At 32.2% G+C, this 21998-nt stretch overlaps 1 protein-coding gene across 8 annotated transcripts in view; it reads right to left on the bottom strand.

Moving 5' to 3' along the window:
- LOC148615593 (NACHT and WD repeat domain-containing protein 2-like) overlaps positions 1-21998 on the bottom strand; it is a 30554-nt gene that overhangs the window by 3854 nt on the left and 4702 nt on the right. For 4 of the 8 annotated variants that reach the window (XM_088581967.1, XM_088581966.1, XM_088581974.1 and 1 more), the window contains exons 2-8: positions 18436-21247; positions 10823-10908; positions 10152-10247; positions 8132-8359; positions 7739-7859; positions 6805-6915; positions 245-1609 (exon numbers count right to left, since the gene is read on the bottom strand). In XM_088581967.1, coding sequence (XP_088438093.1) covers positions 245-1609; positions 6805-6915; positions 7739-7859; positions 8132-8359; positions 10152-10247; positions 10823-10908; positions 18436-18547 — 2119 coding nt within the window. In that variant the 5' untranslated portion in view covers positions 18548-21247. Of the gene's footprint in view, positions 1-244; positions 1610-6804; positions 6916-7738; positions 7860-8131; positions 8360-10151; positions 10248-10822; positions 10909-18114; positions 21248-21998 lie in introns of all 8 variants that reach the window. The other 4 variants (XM_088581972.1, XM_088581970.1, XM_088581971.1 and 1 more) reach the window with 2 other exon arrangements.

Raw genomic sequence — 21998 nt, 5'->3', positions numbered from 1 at the left:
CTATGAAAAATATGAAGCATGTTTTATTGGTAATATGACCAAAAAATAAATTTTAGTTCAACCACACTATGTGAAAAGTCTTCTATGTTAAAGAGTTTTTAAAAAGCACTTTTACAATCAATAATATACTATGACAGATGCATACAAAAAGCCAGAACCAATTGTCAGAAGTCGTAAAGTTAAATTTCTTAATCTGTTTTTTTAAATGGTATGTCTTATGAACATGTACCAATAAATTTCTTACCAAAATATTTCTCTACTAGAACTACTCCATGTTTCTTTTCTAGATCTTCAAAGAAGACTTTGATAGCAGATTGAATGCTTGGTTTTACTGTGAACTCCGTGACGTCTTTCGTAGATCTCCACTGTAATGCTTGGTCTGTTAAAATCTTTAGGTATAAAGGCTTCTGGCAGTTAGCAAACAGCTTTAATAGTTGATGTCTCTGTGGTGGAACAACTCTACGGTTATAGCAGTGACTTATTCTGGTAATAATTTTGTCAGCTGTAGTTTCATCAAGGTATCCTATGTCTATAAATTGTCCTTCAGATATTCCTCTGCTCCTTGTGTTCATCAGGCATCCATGTGGTTTTGATGACATTGAAACAATGAGATGAACATTTACTGGTAGTTTACTAGGCAACCATTTCATCAGATGTGCTTTGTCATCATCAGTTAATTGATCAACTGCATCAACAATTACAAACCATCTCTGTGAACTACAAATACTGTGTAAATGTGACTTGAAAAGGTCAGTTAAGGACATTATATCCTGACCTAAGTCTTCAAAAGATGGAACTGTTTTATCAGTGACTCTACAGATCTGTGTGATAATACTAATGATGAGATCTCTCAACAAACATGAGCCTACTGTCACACCAACAAACCTCACAACAGTAATGCATTCTGGGAACCATGTTTTAGTTGCATCAACAACTTTTGCCATCAAAGAGCTCTTCCCAGAACCAGATTCTCCATACAATACTACAGGCTGGCAGAATTCATCATTGGAGGGTACTGGTAGAATTTTCAGGTCTCTATCAGTACAACAGTCAGTGTCACCATTAATGTATCTAACTCCTTTCTCCTTATAAAAGGTCAACTTCTGCATTACTGTAATTTTAGAATTCAGAAGCTTCTCATCATTATTATCCCTTGTCCAATTTTCCAAGGTCTCATCCTGGTTTGATCTTTCGACTTCATTTTTATCTCTTGCTACAACTTGGTCATCATAGCAACAAATCAATTTGTCTCTTATACTTTCTAGTAATTCATTTCTGTCACAAAAGCATTCTAGTTTCTCTTTAGCAAAGTGTAAGTGGTATAAGACCTCTTCATACAAATTATCTTTTGAATTCTCAGGATTATTTCTGTAAGTTTTTTTCACCATTTTTATGATGCTTTCTTCAAAATGGTGGCCAAGATCTTCTAAGTATTCTTTATGGTCCTGACATTTGGGATCTACACCAACTGGTAGCCAATACAATGTGTACCTTCTCATTACATCAGCTGGGACCAGTTTTTCTATTTTCCCATACTTCAGTCTCTCACCCAGTTCTTTCCGTTCTGAATCAAGTCTACATGTGTCCTCTATGATATCTGTATAGACTTCTGCAAATATAGAAAAATAGACACAATCTATGATTATATAGACAAAAAGATTTGAAATAACTGTGAAAATGGTGTGATGTATATGGCAATTTCCTAAATTTTGCAATAATTGCCTTTTAATCATATAGTTTTTATTTGGAAAAAGTGCATAGAAAAATGTTTTCAATGATTTGTGTTTCAGGTAGAACAAACTCCATATTTTTTGGATTTCACTACTTTTTTCTCAAAGATAACCAGCTGTACACATATTTTAGAATTTTAAATCAAATATGAGGTTACACACATTGTCATCATATTTGACAATATAGAAGAGAAATTAAGAGGAAAATGTCTAAATCATAAATTTGTCAAAGCTGAAACTTTTTCCATAATCAATGAGAATTGGCTGCAAAGTAAGAATGCATATTATTTCCTATTTGTGTATTCTATAGCACTATTTGATCTCATGTATTTCATGATAACTTTAAGGCATCTTGGTTTTTTTATATGTTTATATTTATTTATCAGGTTAGTGTTTCAAAACTTTGAATCTATTTTAAAGTTTATCAAAGGAGATAACTATAAACGACATTGCCAATCTGTTACAATATGTATGACGTGAATTGTTGTAATTTACAAGCATTATCTTAATTTTGTGTGTTAGTGGAATAAGTGTTTGTAAGTCATACTATGTACTTTTTTATATGCTGATTCAATTATTAATCTGTGAGTCTTTAGATCATATAACTTAATGAGTCAAAATAATAGTGAGATTACTATTCTATCTATGAATGTGAGGGGTTATCATCTAGTAAGAAAAAAGAGTATGATATTTTTGATTGGTTAAAAAACAAAAGAGCATCAATAATATATTTGCAAGAAACTCATAGTAGTAAAGATGTGAAAAAGATTTGGGAAGATGAATGGGGAGGTACTTGTATTCATTTCAACAATAAATGTGCTAAGGTGTGTGTACTTTTCAAGAAAGGGCTAGACTTTAAGATTTATGAATCAAAAATTGATAACAGTGGTTGTTATATCGTTTATGATTTATTATTATATGAACAAAAAATGACACTTGCATGTGTATATGGATTTAATACTTATGAGCCTCTACTGTTTCATAATTTATTACAAATATTATTTGTTTTTCAAATAATAGTACACTCCTGGGTGGGGATTAAGTATACTCCTGCGTGGGGATTGGGTATACTCCTGGGCGGGGACTGGGTATACTCCTGGGCGGGGATTAGGTATACTCCTGGGTGGGGATTGGGTATACTCCTGGGCGGGGACTGGGTATACTCCTGGGCGGGGATTAGGTATACTCCTGGGCGGGGATTAGGTATACTCCTGGGTGGGGATTGTACAACATATTGATTTTGATACATACAATATTATGCATAATAATAACCCAAACTCACAAAAAAAGAAGAAATCATTGAAACTTTAAAACTAGTAGATCCTTGGCACATTTGTAATCCTACATGGAGACTAAACTCTCCTTTAAAACAGAGTAGATCAGATTATTTTTCAGTGAGTGAGGACTTATTTACATTGATGTTTAATACTAAAATATTACCTGGTTACAAAACTGATCATTCAGCCATTGTTTACTCATTTTCCGCTAAAATTGGGAAACGTGGGAAGGGTTACTGGAAATTCAACTCTCAACTCCTTAGAGATGGTGTATATATAGAAAAGGTTAAATCATATATTAGAGACTCAGAATCTGAATTTTATCAATCAGGTGACATTGATTATTTATTTCATGTAGAGTTCACATGTAATGATCAATTTTTTTTTGAAAACCTGAAGATGAAAATTAGATCTTTGTCTATAGTATCTTATAGTATTAAAAGAGCTAGAGAAGAAAAGGAGGTTATAAGTCAGTTGGAAAATGGTATAGAATATGAACTCATCCCCAAGTGACTCTACACAATCACTGTTAATATTAAAAAGTTAGACATAGAAAATGTTAGAGATAAAAAATAGAGGGACTACTTCTTAGATCAAAGGCATACTGGTATGAAAATGGGGGAAAATGTTCTAAATATTTTTTGTAATTTGGAGAAAAATGAACTTTATTAAAAAAAAACCAATAGTTGATATGATAGATAACTATGGTGACCACATATCTGATCAATTTTAGATTAATTCACAGCAGCAATTTTTTTATCAAAACTTATATTCAGAGAGAAAAACAGATCGTTAAGCCCAATCTTTTTTTACACATAATGTGAAACTTACAAAAGATCAACATGACATTTGTGAGGGTAATTCGTGAACTGAAGAATGTTCTTTTGCCTTAAGGAATATGATCAATGGTAAGAGCCAAGGCTCCAATGGATTCACTGCTGATTTTTATAAATTTTTTTTGAAAAATCTTGGCCCATTTGTATTTCGTATTCTTTGTCATTTGGATATGAGAGTGGAAAATTCTCTGATTTTCAGTATCAGAGCGCAATCACATGTCTGCAAAAAGGCAGATTTATTAGTAACTAGACCTTTTAAATACAAAGATAGTCTCAGCAGTTATAGCTAATACATTAAAAAAAGTTTTACCTTCCATTATAAGTGATACCCAAAAAAGGAAAGATTTATAGGGGAGAATTATTACATGTATATGACTTGATGCATTATTTAGAAGTTCTTGATAAAAAGGATTTACTTCTATTAGTTGATTTTGAAAAAAGCTTTTGATTCAATAAGGTAGCATTTTTTGAAAAAGAGCATTAGAGAGTTTTAATTTTGGACCTTCAATCAACAGATGTTTTGAGACTTTCTACCTTATTAAAGTTGTATGATTAATAATAGGCATTTATCTAATGTCCTCAATCTTGAGAGAAGATGTAGATGGGGAAACCCATTGTCTCCTTATTTATTGGAGTAGAATTATTATCTCTTAAGCTAGTCAAATTCAATTACTAAAGGAATCAAAATTTAAAAAAAAATATCATTTCTAAGCCAACACACAGTTGATACCTTTCTTACATTGGATGGTAGTGAAGAATCCTTTGAAAAAACTCTTGCCCGCTTTGATTCTTTTTTCATTCTTTCTGGACTCAAAATTAACCCATCAAGACCAGAGCTGTTTGCATTGGAAATGCAAAAAAATCAGATAATATACTTTGTCCTGAGTTAAAACTAAGAAGGTCTCATGAAAATTTTAAGCTCCTAGGAATTGTTTTCTCTTTAGATCTTTATTCTATGATAGATATTAACTATGTAAAAAAATAAAAGAAGTTTCAGCAGTTTTAAAAAAGCTGGCAACACAGGAAGTTGAGTTTATTAGGAAAAATTACTGTGATCTAGACTCTAGCATTACCAAAACTTGTTTATTTATCAATTTCACTATCAAACTTATCAAAATTACAGCTGAATAATCTAAATACAATTTTAAAACTTTATTTGGAATGGGCGAACAGAACAGAGGTATCTCCTCAATCAAGATGACATCTGGCAGCACTTATTATGATATGAACATAGAAAATTTTATTATTAATGCATTATTTTAGAAAGATGTACTGTATGGAATGAGCAAGGCAAAACCTATTACTAAGTTAGAAATGAAAGATATATTGTCCTTAGACATTTTAAACTTTGTACCATTGCCATATTTTTCAGTCTATGTGAAATGGAAGAACGCTTGTGCACAATATGTAAAAGACATTTTTGATAATTATTGTGGTACCTTTGTGTGATTTCAACAAATTAAACAAGTGTTGAATGTAAACAACTTTTTATTATAATATAAGTTATTGTCAGGAATTTCCAAATATATAAAGGACTTCTCTAAGGAACACTTTAATGAAGTCAATATGTTGACACTTTTTTAGAAAAGATTTCTGTGAACAAAAAGAAATAATATTTTTGCACATCCTAATGAGAAATTTTTAAATGGGAAGCAAATTTAAATTCAGAAATGCCTAATTTTAAAAGGCACTTTATTGTTTTAAAACCATGCTATGAAAATACATATTTGATGTATTTCCAGTACAAATTATTGCATAGTACCGGTATTATTCCTACCAACACATTCTTGCATAAGATAAAGCAAAAAGATACTAGCTTTTGCTGTTCTTGTAAAACAGAAGAAGAATTATAATTGAGCATTTATATCATGATTGTACTTTTACGTGACAATCTGGTTACAACTTGCAGAAATAGTTAAATTTTCAGATGCAATTTTATATTAAGCAAAGATCAGGTTTTACTTGAATTTTTATCAGAGGGCTGATTTATTAATTTTCTGTTCATAGTTGCCAAAAATTATATATGTAGATGCAGGTTCAAGGATATTACACCAAATATTGTTGGCTTGAAATAAAGATTAAAAGCATACCTATCTTATGAGTTTTGTATTGCAAAAAAAAAGAATAATAAAGTATTTGCTCATGAAAAATTGTTGGCTCCCTTACACACTATGTTTCAATGACACCTTTTTTTATGCTAATGAACTTGGTGAGCAAACATATTAGTAGTTTTTTTAAGATAAGGTACATGCATGTGTACATTGAATGAAAAAGTGTATGAAAGTGTACAGTAAATGAATGTGAATAGATTTATATATATTCATGTATTTTTCACATCATAATAATTTGAAAACCAATATAGTTAGACAGTTTAAGTTATCTTATCTATAACCCTGTTCACCCTTGTCAGGTGGTGATTTAAGGATGAAATTTAAAATCCTGACAATATATAAAATAAATAAAAGATAAAAAAAGAAGATTTTTGTGACCAAAATGTTCTATATCATTCCATATAGAGAAAATGGCAAAGTCCCATGAAACAAAAAAACAAAGGTCATGAAACTTGATTTCGAGAAAATTGAGCCTCAATCTTGGTGACTTTTTATATACCGGTACATGATTTTATTTGAATTATATGGGAAATTTTTCCAACTATTCAAAATTGGTCGATAGAATTTCTAAAATTTTGTAAAAGGAATACTTATCTGACTTCTATTTGTATTTTCAAAGAACTTTATTCTCATATCATTTCTATAGGATATTTCCTGTCAATTACCTCCCTCTTTAAAAGAGGCTTTAAAAAAAATGCATACATTTAATGTCAAAACTTCTCTTAGAATACCGGTAGTTTCAAGATATTTTACAATGATATTTGCACATTAAAAATACATATAAATTTGCAAGTTGACAAAAAGAAGCTCCTTTGTAATTGGTATATTCTACCTTAATTAATTAACGTACTTGTGTTAGCATCTCCAAAATTAACATTCTCAAATGTTCTAAAGTATGCCAGGACTCTGTTCTTGAATACTTTGCTCTCTATGATTCCACAAATAGCTTCCGCCTCTGTTTCTGTCAGCAAACAAAATATTCAATTCAGTTCAATGACTTAATAATAGGTTTATCAAATAAAGAAAAATCTATTACAATATCACATCAATTGTCCAAGCAGAAATAGACAAGAAGTCAGTAAGCAGGCTTATAAATTCATTTCATTCTGGCTCTAACAGATGAACTAATACTGCATCAAACCATTAATGTAATGGCTTTAAAGTCTTAATTTGAAAGCTTTGCAATGGTTACTGGTAGTACCTTCCAAAAATTATTTGTCCTGCTTGTTCAAGAATATGAAGTAATAGAAAATTTAGAAACAGCTACCCTACATAAGGTCTCACTAACCACTTCCGGGTCAAATGGCCACCCCGTATGTAGTACCAAAAACACACTGAACCTAGACCTATGCATTGTAAGTGCATCATTTGTGTGCATTCTGATCAAAAGTTGTCAAAATAAAGCTGAGAATGTGTACTTTAAAACCATATATGTAATTTACTACAAAAGTTTATGAATATTGTTTACATGTGTGAGTAATTTGCCTCCATGCTGTCAGTTGGCAGAAAAGGTAAAAATGTGAATTGTCCGTATTATTCATTCAAGTAAATTTTGTGAAGAATTTCTACAATCATTGTACCATTAGCATAATGATTTTGAAAGCCTTATTTTCCCAGCTTTGCAATAGTATGCAACTTTAAGATGTAATTTGTCCTGGGAATTCACAGTGAAACTTTGAAAATTACTTATTTAACATGTAAAGTAATGGAAATGTTAGAAATGGTTAGTGAGACCTAAGCTTAGACATTGGAGTTATCTCCCCTGTCTAGCACAGTAATTTTACCTGAATAAAAATACTTTAAATGCTCTTTCTCAGTGATTTTCCCCTCTTGAAAAGCAATATTGGCTGCAGTCTGTAGACATTTGGTCAATTTCTCTTTCACTTTTAACCATTCCTTCTGGTCCTGTATATATAGAAGATGGCATTCATGTTTTTTCACAATCATTTTAAAAAAATGATTAATCAAGTGGATGATTATGATACCAATTAGGAAAAATTTCTTGCAGCTAGAGGCAAGAATGTTTTATAAATCATCAATTCTATATACTGCAAAATATATTTTTTGAAGCCAACAATTCATGTTTTCTAAGGGGTTAAAAAATTCATGGAAAGAAATTATAATTGTAAAATGCTGAGAAACACAGCATTAAATAAAATAAAAAATGATTCCATTACTTTGAGTGTTTTTTTCTGCTGATCATTACTGATATAATTTGTTAGAACTTCAGTGATTGGTTGAAGATAATATACTGCTGGTTCAATATTGTCATCTCGCTTGTACCATTGGCTCAAAAGGAAAGTGTCATACTCAAACTTCTCTGCTATACGGTATAATTTTCTGTATTCAGTGGCATCAATGTGCTTTGGTAAGAAGCTTGAGCCATACTTATCACCAAGGAAAATCTGTAACAGAAAATGAAAGGAAACATACCATCAGGGAACCCAAAATTTTTCATGAATAAATATTCGTTTGTTCCTTTTTAGTTTGTCTTTATACGAGCTGTGCTATCAGTACATGACGTCTTTTCCTTCTTCTTTTATCTTTATATGAGCTGTGCTATCAATGCAAGACATCTTACCTGTTCCCTTTTAACTTGTCTTGATAATTGAAATGAATATGTTTGCTTGACTAAGGGTTACTAAAGCAATGTTCAATAAGACCACCCCCCCCAAAAAAAAATATCCATTGATCTTCAATTTATGGATACCAATTTTCGTAGATTAAGGAAGCTACACAAGTTTGTAGATTCCTGAATTCATGGTTTTGAGGTTTTCAGTATATACAAAAATGGGTATCTTCTTTCCACTGGGAACCAAATTTTGTGGTTTGGCCATCCCACAAAAACACAAAAACCATGAAAATTGGTACCCCACCAACAATAGTGAATCTACCCCTTCAATGAACTCAAGTTTCATCACAGTTCATATAACATTTGGGGACTTGAGTTGTGCTAAACTTCACATTTTAACACAAACTTTCCTTTACTGTATAGGACTATGGAAGTATAATATCTAGACATTATACTTCCATGATAGGACTATGTTTAATTATCTCCCTCTTACCATACATCAATCTAAGTAAGCATAAGTTATCTGGATGTGAATTGATTGATACAGGAAAAGAAAGATTATTCAGTTTTTTAGTTAACAAAAAATGTCATGTTTAGCTCAGTGTACATACTACCTGTGAATAAAATACATTCTGAAAATTTTTTTAATATCAATACATACAAAAAAGGTTTTTTGAGTTATAAAGGGTCAAAGGGGTCACATCTCCCCCCCCCCCCCATACACAAAAAAAATTAAAATAAAATAATTGACCAATACACTAATATACCCATTTATCTTATCAAGCCACTACTAATTCATTATCACAATAAAGAAGCACCTTGAAACTTCTGAATAGAGTACATGTGTATTATTAAAGAGAAAACTGTTGATATTTACACCATTTTCTATTTTTTTTTTTATTTCCTGTATTATATATTACTTTAAAGAGCTTTGGTATTGTCAAAGCAGCTTTTGTTTAATTGTATGTTAAGTAGTTATAAATTAGTTTGTACACTAACTGTGTAGCCCTCTAGAAATGAAGATTTTATTATCATTATAATAATTACTATGATAATCATGGTTTCCTGTAAGCTTAGTAAAATCAGGGTATGTGAGCAGATAGTTTTCAAATTAATTAAGGATAGATAAATTATTTTAATCTCAAATGTAAAGTTAAATATACAGTTTTCATGGTGATACCATTATATGGACGACAATGCCACGGACAAGGACGATGACATGGTGATACCATTATGCAGACGACAATGCCATGGACAATTCTATTATATTTTAACTATTTTTTTTTTTGAAGTGTTAAAGAACTAAAACACTTCCATGATATTCCCTAGTACCAGTAGATATGGCAAGACCAGGTTGTGTGATACTGGTTTTACAGTATATCTCAGCAAAATGATATACACAGGGAGAAAGGTAATAATCATCAAACTCAGGGTCAGCCAAGTCAGTGACAAGAAATCCTTACTGTAGATTTGAAATTTTTGCATGTCTAAAATTAGCTAAACAAAGTTTTTTTGTGATTTCTAAAATGAAAATGCACATATTGAAGACACTTAAAATTTGGAACTGAATGTAATTACTGGTGAATCAAGACCCAATATTTGCACCAATTTCTAAAATTACATACAACAAAGTATGGTCCACGTGATGACTTCTTACAAAATTCAATTTCCTGTACAGCTGAGTCTACAGAAAATTTATCTGTCTCATCCCAAGATACAACCTACAACACAACAGCACAAAATGTCAATAACTGTTTACATGGTATACTACATCAATTGGCAAATGAAGAAAAACAGTTAATTGGTAATACATATTACAGAATAAATACAGATACCGATAATTAACAAATTTCACATTTTGTTTATGTAAATAATGTTTTGATAATGAACAGATTTTGAAATCATCAGAAATTAAACTATAAGGAGAGTTTCTAATATATAACAGGTAATATGAAATTACATGTTTTGGGCTAGTTTATAGTTCCAATAAACTGCTTAACACTTTATAAGTGTAAACTGCCACAAAACATGAAATTTGTTTAAACTGTTAAAAAATTAGAGATACTCCTTGTGTAATCTTGATTTTTTCTTTTGGAAAATCTTTAAATGTCTTTAAAAAAGACCTTTTACACTTCTCTTATGAGTACTTCACCTTATGCTTTACATGAAGGGTAAATTTCTTTTTTTTTTGGATCTAATGAAAGCACAGTCACATAAATAACTTAAACAGGGGCATTCCTGTTTCATGTATATTATTTAAATATTCCAACACAAAAACTCTATAATGCATAAACACCTGGAAGTCCAATTCTCTTTCTAGAAAATGTTTCCTTAATCTTGGCACACAGTTCTTGATGAGATAATTTTTTTCTGTAGCCATATCTGAAGTAAAAAAAAATTGAAAAAGAAGGTATGCAATTGCTTCACAATCTGGTATTAACCTTTCCTTGTATAAAGGAAAAAAATCCTGGATTCAAATTAAAAGAGTAAATTGCAGCTTTATACTACTAGTAAACAGAAAAAAATTAACATATGTTCTCCATAAGGATTGAAAAATACCTAAAAAATGTACTGTGTTTGCAGAACCATGCAAGAAAAAATACATATGAAAACTAAACATTCAGGACAAAAATTTTAATCAATGAAATATATGTAAGTATAAAATCAAATGATAACTTTCCTTAGGACTTCATATATGAATTGAGTATGTTTCATTTTAGATAATGTATAATTAAATGTGTTTTAAAATGCACAAAAATAAATATTTCCATATTTCTATGTCCTAAAATATGTTTCCAAATGTTTAATTAATTTTTAAACATATGAAAACATGTGATTCTTCCTGTGTAGTCCTGCTGGATTGTTTAAATTCTGAATAAAATGCTTTACAGGGCACAGCTTGATATGACTGCAGAGGTCAACCCCTGAACAGTTAAGGCAAGTATGAATACACCATTAAAACTTGAATTTTGATTACGATTAGATAATTAACTAGGGATAAGAATTTGACAAGAACACAAGTAGTCACTTTTTTGCCCCTTTATTCCTAAATGGTTCCAGTGGAAACTTCCAAATTCAATCCCAACCTTCATTTGGGGGTATTGTACCTTGTGGTACAGTTTTAAAGTGATCCAAATCATACTTGTCAAAAAATACTTTTTTCCGGTCCCCTGGTAGCACCTTAGTCTTGCCTGGCTCAACTTGCAACAACTTAAATCAATCCTAGTTTTCCTTTTGTGATATAACACCTTGTAATACAATTTCAAAGAGATCCATTCACTTTAATCAAGTTATTGTGTGGACATAAAAAAATGCTTGTTTCTACCCCTTTTTGGCCCCGAATTCCCCAAAGAAAGTTTCAAGTCTTAAACGCCAAAATCAATTCCAACCTTTAGTGATATGGCACCTAGTAATACAATTTCAAAGAGATCCATTCACCAATAGTCAAGTTATTGCCTGGATAAAAGGAAAATGTTTGTTTCTGGTCCCCTATTTTTGGCCCCTAATTTCTTAAATGTTCAAGACACCTAAAATCAAAACCATTCTGACCATTGTGGTATAGAATATTGTGGAACAATATCATAGACATTCCTATTCTTTTATTTCAGTTCTATATGTAGTTAAATTCTATGAAATGCTTGTTTATGGCCCCTTAAATTTGACCCATATTTACAACATGATTGGGACCATAGCCCCCAAAAATTCAATACCAACCTTCCTTTGTTAGAAAATTTTATAAAGATCAAATGGCTAATGTTCAAGTTATACCATGAAAAAAAAAACAAGTGTCAGCACCTTACCATTATACAAATTCCAATTTTTTGTGGTTGTATAAAAAACTAAATCGCTTCTAAAGGTTATGTAAAATGGTAGATAAATGAACAATAACCTATCTTATAATAGTGGATTCCTGCTAATTGCTAAGCTTATTTGTCTGAGAAAAGAAATTAACAGAAAATGTTATTTCAAGTGAATACATTACAATAATTTAAATTCATTTGTAACAAGCTTTCTGAATGGCTTGTTCTCTTTTAGCAAATCAGGTTATTTTGTATAGCCTGGATTGGTACTGTGATGTCATTAATGTTGATAGGTTTGCACTCTGTGATTCAAATTATTTCAAGAAAAATAACAATTTGATTAAGAACCGACCATTAATATTAGGACTGTAATCCATTAGATATCTAATTATAAGGAATGTCAATAGATTTTGAACAGGTCATAAAAAATTGAAACATCTGTAAATGTTTTTAATGTAAATTGTATTTGAATGAGATTAATTATTTTCTCATGTAAAATGAAATGCATGTCTCAGTACTAGTGCTGTTAAAACAAATTTCTTATAAAAACATACAGCTAGAATGACACTAAGTATGTATTGTTATTTTACTTATGTAATAACTACATTTTTGAATAAATTTTTGAAGATATTTATTTAATTAATAGGAGTTAATTTTACATGAAGATAGAACATTAATTTGTATTCTGAGTTCCTATGCAATTTAGTAGTAGAATCCACTGAATTTCAGGCATCATAAAGTTTACATTACCCTGAAAGCAGGACATCATAGGGAATGTTTACGAAAGCATTGATATGTCTCAGGACATCATAAGGCATGTTTGGGAAAGCATTGATATGTCTCAGGACATCATAGGGAATATTTACGAAAGCATTGATATGTCCCAGGACATCATAAGGCATGTTTGGGAAAGCATTGATATGTCTCAGGACATCATAAGGCATGTTCGGGAAAGCATTGATATGTCTCAGGACATCATAAGGCTTGTTAGGGAAAGCATTGATATGTCCCAGGACATCAGAGGGAATGTTTACAAAAGCATTGACATGTCTCAGGACATCACAGAAAATGTTTGAGAAAGCATTGACATGTCTCAGGACATCACAGCAATTGTTAAGGAAAGCATTGATATGTCTAAGGACAACATAGAGGGATGTTTGAGAATGCATTGACGTGTCTCAGTACATCATAGGGAATGTTTGAGAAAGCATTGACATGTCTCAGAACATCATAGGAAGTGTTTGAGAAAGTATTGATATGTCTCGGGAGCAAAGTAATGTAATTATGATAGCTGTGTAACATTTTGGTGGTATTCCATATGACCCTTTTATGCAGAATTTTTCTGAAGGATTAATACTGACACTCATCCATAAAAGATATTCACCAATTTATTAAGTTATATTCTCTAATTTTGCATCTCATTAAATGTCAAATTAGTTGACAAATAAACAACAAAATATGGTACATAATTAACAATCCCAATTTTCAAAACCTAATAACTTCATATATTAATATTTTAATATTTTCTATGCAAGAAAATGGATAAAACGAGAACAAGAAGACATTGATTCTCTGTCAGAGTGGTTGAAGGCCGTGATTTTGAAACGAATGAAAGTTTTAAGTAGGTCAATGAGTGCCAAGGCTACATCAGTTTTCAAAGACCCCGATGTAGCAAAAACATTGTCTACTATACATGACAAATATGTTGTCGTACCTGCAGACAAAGCCCAAAACAACACTGTTTTTGTCTGCAAAATGTTTTATATCCAATGTTTATTATCAGAGGTAGACGTAGAAAATAATAGCAGTGATAAGACCTACACTGCTACCACTCTTTCAAAAGAAAAGATTGTGGAAAACCATAAATCTGTGCTATCCTCTTTTGGTCTCTCTACCAAGGACAATGATTGTGATTTACCGTCTATGTACTGGATTCCTAAACTTCACAAGAATCCATACAAACAACGTTTCATAGCTGGATCTGCAAAATGTACCACCAAACCTCTTTCAAAACTTTTAACTTCTATACTCACAACTGTCAAAGAGGGTCTACAGTCCTACCACAACACTTGTTACTCCCGTAGTGGTATTAATTCAATGTGGATCCAGAAAAATTCAAAAGATCTTTTGGAGACAATCAGTTCAAGACTATTATCTGAATATAATAGCATTAAAACCTATGATTTTTCAACACTGTATACTTCTATTCCCCATACTCAGTTAAAATCCCGATTTAAAAACATTATACATATTTGTTTTTCAAAAAAAGATGGTACACCTAGATACAAATATATAGTTCTTGGTAGAGATTCCTCATACTTTGTAAGAAATAATTCCAAATCATCTTCCAAATATACAGAGGAAGATGTTTACAAAATGCTGGAATTTTTAATCGACAACATATTTGTCCAGTGTGGTGGACGTGTTTTTCAACAAACGGTCGGCATTCCAATGGGAACAAATTGTGCTCCTTTACTAGCTGACCTATTCCTTCACTCTTATGAGGCTGACTTTATAGCTGATCTGATCAGAAAGAAAGAGTATTGTTTGGCTAGATCCTTCAATCTCAGTTTCCGCTATATAGATGACGTGTTATCTTTAAACAATCCTAATTTCGGGGATTTGATACATCGCATCTACCCAAAAGAATTTGAGATAAAAGATACTACAGACACTGTGAAGTCCTCATATCTTGACCTACACTTAGAAATCGATGGTAAAGGAAAACTATTGACCAAAGTTTACGACAAACGTGATGACTTTTCATTCAGAATTGTCAATTTTCCTTTCATCTGTGGCAACATCCCTTTGGCTCCTGCGTATGGAGTGTTCATATCACAACTCATACGTTATGCCAGAGCTTGCCGAAACAAAGCAGACTTTTTGTATCGTGCTAGAACTCTAACAAATAGGCTTCTGGAACAGGGTTATGTTGCTACAAGATTGAAGTCATCACTGCAGAAGTTTTATGGTCGTCATCATGAACTCGTGGATCATTATGGTGTATCCATCAGCACCATGAAAACTGATTTATTCAACGGGTCATAGTTTTCCTTTCCTCGTTTGTCTACCCCGGACTTGACTTTTTATGAGCAACTCGGCGGGTGTTTCTAGAAAAGCAGAGGACGCTTACCCTACCAGTGCACCTGGTCCATGCTCCCAGTTTTTAGTGAAGTCCGAGTTGCTCATTTACTTTTGTTACTTTGTATGTATGATTTTAGTTACTTTATGTTATTTGTTGTGTATGTCTGTTTTCCATGTCTGGTCTTTGTCCCTGGATTACATTCTTTTGATTACCGCTATAACCTTGGTTCCCTTGATTACTCTTATATCATATTTTGGGTCTGAAAAATGTTTGAATAGATGAAATAATTCATGTTTTTTTTTGTTTTTTTTTTTTTTTTATACATTTTTGTCTCCGTAACTTATTAATCTGTCACTTGAAAAATAAATTTGTAGTGATATCTAAGTACTTCTCTGTCTAAGAATCAGGCAAAATGTGTACTTTTCCCCTAAATAAGCAGTAAAAAAATATGTATGTCACAGATGCTTCAGGATAAATTTAAATAGCTTTTCAGTAATTTTCTAGATGTATTGAATATATCTGAGGCAAAAAAGACCAAATTGAGAATTATGATGTGCCACCCTGGTCCTATTGCCTGATTCTTACACAGAATGATATTATCCTAATCACTGACTATTTGTCTGAAATTTCCACAGATAATGAGACTTTTACTTGCAGTTTATGGAACCAAAAGAATGTTTCAATTATCTTAAAAAGTGAAAAAGTTATGTTGATTTAAAAAGAATGTCTCTGGGTAAATTATGGAATATTTGCCAACCAAACCAAGTCACAGATCGATAACTGATGACATCACAAAGAATAATCCCTTCTGGGATTCAGTGTCTGAAGAAATGCAGTGTCTTTTCTCGCTGGTTGAACAATCTCTATTTGAATAATGCTTGCTGGTCATCTCAGCCATAGAACATTTTGGCCACAGTACTATTCAACCGTAGTCCATCTCGGCCATGGTTTTCAATTGAGTAATTTTTAAATTTGAAAAAAAAAGCTGCATTTGATTCATCATTTTTATATCAATCATTATCAACATGCTTATTTTGTGGTAAAAAAGTTTTATAAGAGTAAAAATGTTGTTTTGCCTTAAATCTAGCCATTCGAAGGGAAATACACGAACTACATAATTATACAAACTGCAAATCAAAGAATGACTTGCAGCGAAATAATACCAACAGAAAAATGTAGCAATGGACATAACAATGCTGGTAGAACCATAAACTATTCCTTGTAGTATATAAGACCTTCTGACATATAAACAAAATAAAAGTTAAAATTACACTATAAAAAAATCTTTTATCTATGAAGAAACATACATGTCTGATATGCATAATGCCAATAAATATTGATATCAAAATAAGAATGATTATTTTTTTGGGTGCGTTTATTAAATAGAAAACAAGAAAAACTTTCACATATTTTCAACGTCGTCTTATTCAAATTATATATGGAAAACAATAATCAGTTTTCCTGGTTCAAACATGTAAAGAAAACAGTGCACAATACTGGTTACTCATATATATGATTATACCAAGCAGTTTGTAATACTGATTGGTTAATAGCTGCATTAAAAAATAAAATTGAAAGACAAATTTATTCAAGAGTGGCATGCTATGATCCGAAATTCCCCTAAAGAGGTAAATTATAGGTTATTTAAAATAGAGTTCAAATTTGAAAATTATTAAACAATTCATGAAGACAAGGATTTATTCACTCTTTGCACGTTCAGAACAACAAATCACAAATTGCCAATCGAAACAGAGCAATGGAACGGGATCAAAAGAGGTGAACGAATCTGTAATAAATGTAACAACTCTAAAATTAGAGACGAATTTTGTTTCATAATGGAGTGCCCCTTTTTCAGTGGAAAAAGAAACAAACTAATTAATAAAAGCCTGTTGACACAACCTAATATCTTAAAATACCAACAAATTATTCGTTCCCAAAATAGAACAAGCTTGGAAAAACTATGCTGATTTATAAAATATATCACAAAAACAGATTTTTCTCTAGCCTTATCTTTTAACCTTCTTAAGAAGTAAATGTTTTCCTGGAGTGTGAATGGGTGAGTGTGTGAAATAAATTGGGAATGTGTAAGTGTGTCTAGTCTTGTCTTGTTTTTTGTTTGTTTGTTTTTTTAACTATTATTATGTCATGTCTCTGTACCATTGTATTTATGGTTTATGAGAATACAATATCTGTCTGTCCAATACCTACAAATGGAAATGGTCAGTGAACCCTTTGACTTATTTTTTTTGTTTACATAGCTGATTGATAATTGGTATAATTAAAAGTAGGCAAACAAGTATTTAAATGTTAAAAAATGATAGTTTCTAGTATATTAGATATTTATATGATTTGATTATAACTGAATAAACAGGTAATTTCATGTGGCATGGTAACTAAAAGGCTGCATAATCAAATTACCTACATGTACAATGATTAATATCTTTACATACTAGATACTACAAATTTAATAAAATTATAAAAAAAGTTTGTTTTTTTTTGTTTAGCATTTTGGGATCCCTTTCATCAGACATTATGTCTCTGCTTTTATGTTCCTTTAAGGAAACTTCAAAAAATTAATTCTAATTAGTAATAACAATTTTCTGATCTTCCCATCCTTTCAGCTTGAGTAATTATTCAAGTTTTTTTTATCAATTAAGTATTAATTTGTTTACATTCATCAGACATGAATGGTGACTAATCTACCTGTCAAATGTTTTTTCATCTTTTCTTCTACTTATAAAACATCTTTTCGATCAATTTTATTAATTTTCTAAGTTAACAAGAGTCATCCACCATTATTTTACTAAATAAAATACAAAATAACAAATCTATACAAATTTAAACAGACATTTATAACTGTATGCAATTTTTAAAAATGTATGGAGGAGATAACTATAGTCAAAGTGACTATTGTCGAGGTGGTAGTGTGACCGAAACGACCTGTCATGATAATTATGAATACCGTAAGCATTATGAATTTATGTGCTCCGTGACTATGATCATTTGAAAATGTGAAATTTATACCAGAGAGTGATGAGTTAAAAAATATCCGAATAGTTGATGATTGTAACTCTGGTGTATTATCCAATACTCCATTGTAGATCGGATGCAAACAATCTGCTTTATCGAATTTCATATCTGCATATTTAAGAAAATTGGCAAACTTCGTATCCAATCAAAACAAGAAAGATAAACTGGAAATAAAAGCCCGATTACATTTCCGGAATTTTAAGTTTTTTTTTTTTTAACTTCAGCGGGGTAAGAAAGATAATTCAGAAGTATTTCCGTGTAATTCAGGTCTCACTAACCACTTCCGGGTCAAATGGCCACCACCCCCCCCCTCCCCCCCCCTATGTAGTACCAAAAACACACTGAACCTAGACATATGCATTGTAAGTGCATTATTTGTGTGTATTATGATTAAAAGTAGTCAAAATAAAGCTGAGAATGTGTACTTTAAAATCATATATGTAATTAACTACAAAAGTGTATGAATATTGTTTACATGTGTGAGTAATTTGCCTCCATGCTGTCAGTTAGCAGAACAGGTAAAAATGTGGATTTTCAGTATTATTTATTCAAGTAAATTTTGTGAAGAATTTCTACTATGATCGTACCATTAGCATAATGATTTTGGAAGCCTTATTTTCCAAGCTTCGCAACGGTATGCAGCTTTAAGATGTCATTTGTCCTGGGAATTCACAGTGAGACTTTGAAAATTACTTTTTTAACATGTAAAGTAATGGAAACGTTAGAAGTGGTTAGTGAGACCTCATGCAAGCCGTATTTCCCGAATAACACAAATCGAAAGAATTTGTTTTTGTTCCTGCCAGGGACTACTATATAATAATATAAAGTCCCTATTCTTGTTGACAAAGCCGCAAATAATATTATTGTAATTTGTAGTACATTTTACATTGAAAGAGTAATCAAGGGAACCAAGGTTCTAGCGGTAATTAAAAGAATGTAATCCAGGGACAAAGACCAGACATGGAAAACAGACATACACATCAAAGAACATTAAGTAACCAAAATAATTCACACAAAGTAACAAAAGCAAATGAGCAACTCGGACTCCACTAAAAACTGGAGCATGGACCAGGTGCACCGGTAGGGTAAGCGTCCTCTGCTTTTCTAGAAACACCCGCCGAGTTGCTCATAAAAAGTCAAGTCCGGGGTAGACAAACGAGGAAAGGAAAACTATGACACGTTGAACAAATCATTTTCACGGCGCCGATGGATACACCGTAACGATCCATGAACTCATGATGACAACCATAAAATTTCTGTAGTGATGACTTCAATCTTGTAGCAACATAACCCTGTTCCAGAAGCCTATTTGTTAGAATTCTAGTGCGATACAAAAAGTCTGAGTAGTTTCGGCAAGCTCTGGCATAACGTATGAGTTGTGATATGAACACTCCATACACAGGTGCTGAAGAAATGTTTTCCACAGATGAAAGGAAAGTTTCTGAATGAAAAGTCATCACGCTTGTCGTAAAGTTTGGTCAATAGTTTTCCTTTACCGTCGATTTCTAAGTGTAGGTCTAGATACGAGGCTGACTTCACAGTGTCTGTAGTATCCTTTTTCTCAAGGTCTTTTGGGTAGATGCGATGAATCAAATCCCAAAAATTAGGATTGTTTAAAGATAATATGTCATCTATATAGCGGAAACTGAGATTAAATGATCTAGCTAAACGATATTCTTTCTTCCAGATTAGATCAGCTATACAGTCAGCCTCATATGAGTGTAGGAATAGTTCAGGAAGTAGAGGAACACAATTTGTTCCCAATGGAATGACGACTGTTTGTTTAAAACCGCGTCCATCACATTGGGCAAATATGTTGTCGGTTAAAAATAGATTAATTGAGAAGCGTGGCATAAGAAACCAGTGGCAGATCTAGGGGAGGGTGCATGGAGTTATCACTCCTAATTTTTATTGGAAAGTTTGTCATTTTCATGTGTATAATTGACCAAAAAATGATAAATACCATCACTCCCTTTCTGAGGAACCCCCGACTGACAGCCCTCCTTTTCAAAGCGTCTGGATCCTCCCCTGGAAACCTACAAAATTCTACTTGAACAAGTCCAGCCCCAGTACCTTCATAATATTTTATCTTTTAAACTTTAATTATATGCTCACAGCTTATGTCACAAGACCAAGGACAACACAGTACGGTAAAAACACAGGGGCTTGCTCCTACTACAAAATATGCATCACTACTAGTAAATACCAGTGAACTGCATATTTGATAGCAAGTCCCTTTGGATAAAGAATAGCTTTAGCTACCAGGCAAGAATACTGGAATTCACTGCCAAAAGAGGCAAGGAATTCATAAAAAAATTCATATCCACATGGTCTTTTCCCAAAATTGTCGATGTAGTCATGTTGACTTACGTATGCAGCCCGGTAGCTAGACCTGTACGCGTATTTGCTGATATGTGCTTGCTACATTAAATTTGTTTAAATACGCTGCTTGCAGTAATTACAATTGGGTAATTTTTATGTTTATAATTATATGTGCTGCTTGTGCTTGTAATTCTGTGTTGTTGTTGTTGCTCTTGTTTTTTTTTTTTTGTTTTTGTTTTTTGTTTTTTGTTTGTTTGTTTGTTTTTTTGTTTGCATGTATTTGTGTGCTTTTGTTCTTTGTGCTTGCAAAAGTGTGATTCTATTGATGATCATGTGTGCTGCATAAGTACACTTAGCTCTGTGCACGTGTCTGTTCTCCATTCTTCCGTCATTCAGTGCGCAGGGAGGCGCTTGCCACATGGACACTAAATGTTTGAAGCCTGGAATTCGGGATATGAGCCTTTTGGTAATCTCTTTTTCAAAACTAACAAAAAAAAATATTTAAGTAGATTTGCATATGACAATTCTATTCATATATGCCTATATTTTACGTTTGTTAACATATTTCTGTCGGTCGAAGAGCTCTAGAAACCGATCGACTGCTCATGCTTCTATATTCTCATGCCGACTTTTAATAAAGCCAACGTACTTGCTTTTCTGTAACACCGTTAAATCATCATCGTTATGATTACAGTATCCATTTGCACCACGACGCTTACCCTGCCGGTGCACCTGGTCCATGCTACCAGTTTTTAGTGGAGTCCGAGTTGCTCATTTGCCTTTGTTGCTTTGTATGGGTGATTTTGGTTGCTTTATGTTCTTTGTTGTGTGTCTGTTTTCCGTGTCTGGTCTTTGTTCCTGGATTGCATTCTTTTGATTGCCGCTATAACCTTGGTTCCCTTCGTTACTCCTCCAACACGAGCACCGATTTTTTTCACCGTGTCATATCTTTTCCTCTTTCCTCTACTACGAACTTGATATCTTAAGCAACTCGGCTAGTGCTTCTGGAAAAGCAAAGAACGATTACCCTACTGGTGCACCTGGTTTATGATCCCAATTTATAGTGGCACGAGTCGCTCATTTACTTTTGTTTCTTCCTACGTGTTATTCTGGTTGTTCTCAATTGTGTTTTTCCTGTCTATATCTATATCCTTGGAATACACTCTTCGATTACCGCCCGAATCTTGGTTACCATGAAAAACGCCATTATAATGAGTGTGGTGTAGGGGACTAGT

The sequence above is a fragment of the Perna viridis genome, chromosome 5 (genome assembly GCF_037379345.1).
Source record: "Perna viridis isolate PV_CMFRI_1.1 ecotype Kerala chromosome 5, ASM3737934v1, whole genome shotgun sequence".
Lineage (NCBI taxonomy): Eukaryota > Metazoa > Mollusca > Bivalvia > Mytilida > Mytilidae > Perna > Perna viridis.
The sequence above is the reverse complement of the archived record's forward strand: the minus strand, read 5'-3'. Positions and strand labels throughout refer to the sequence as shown.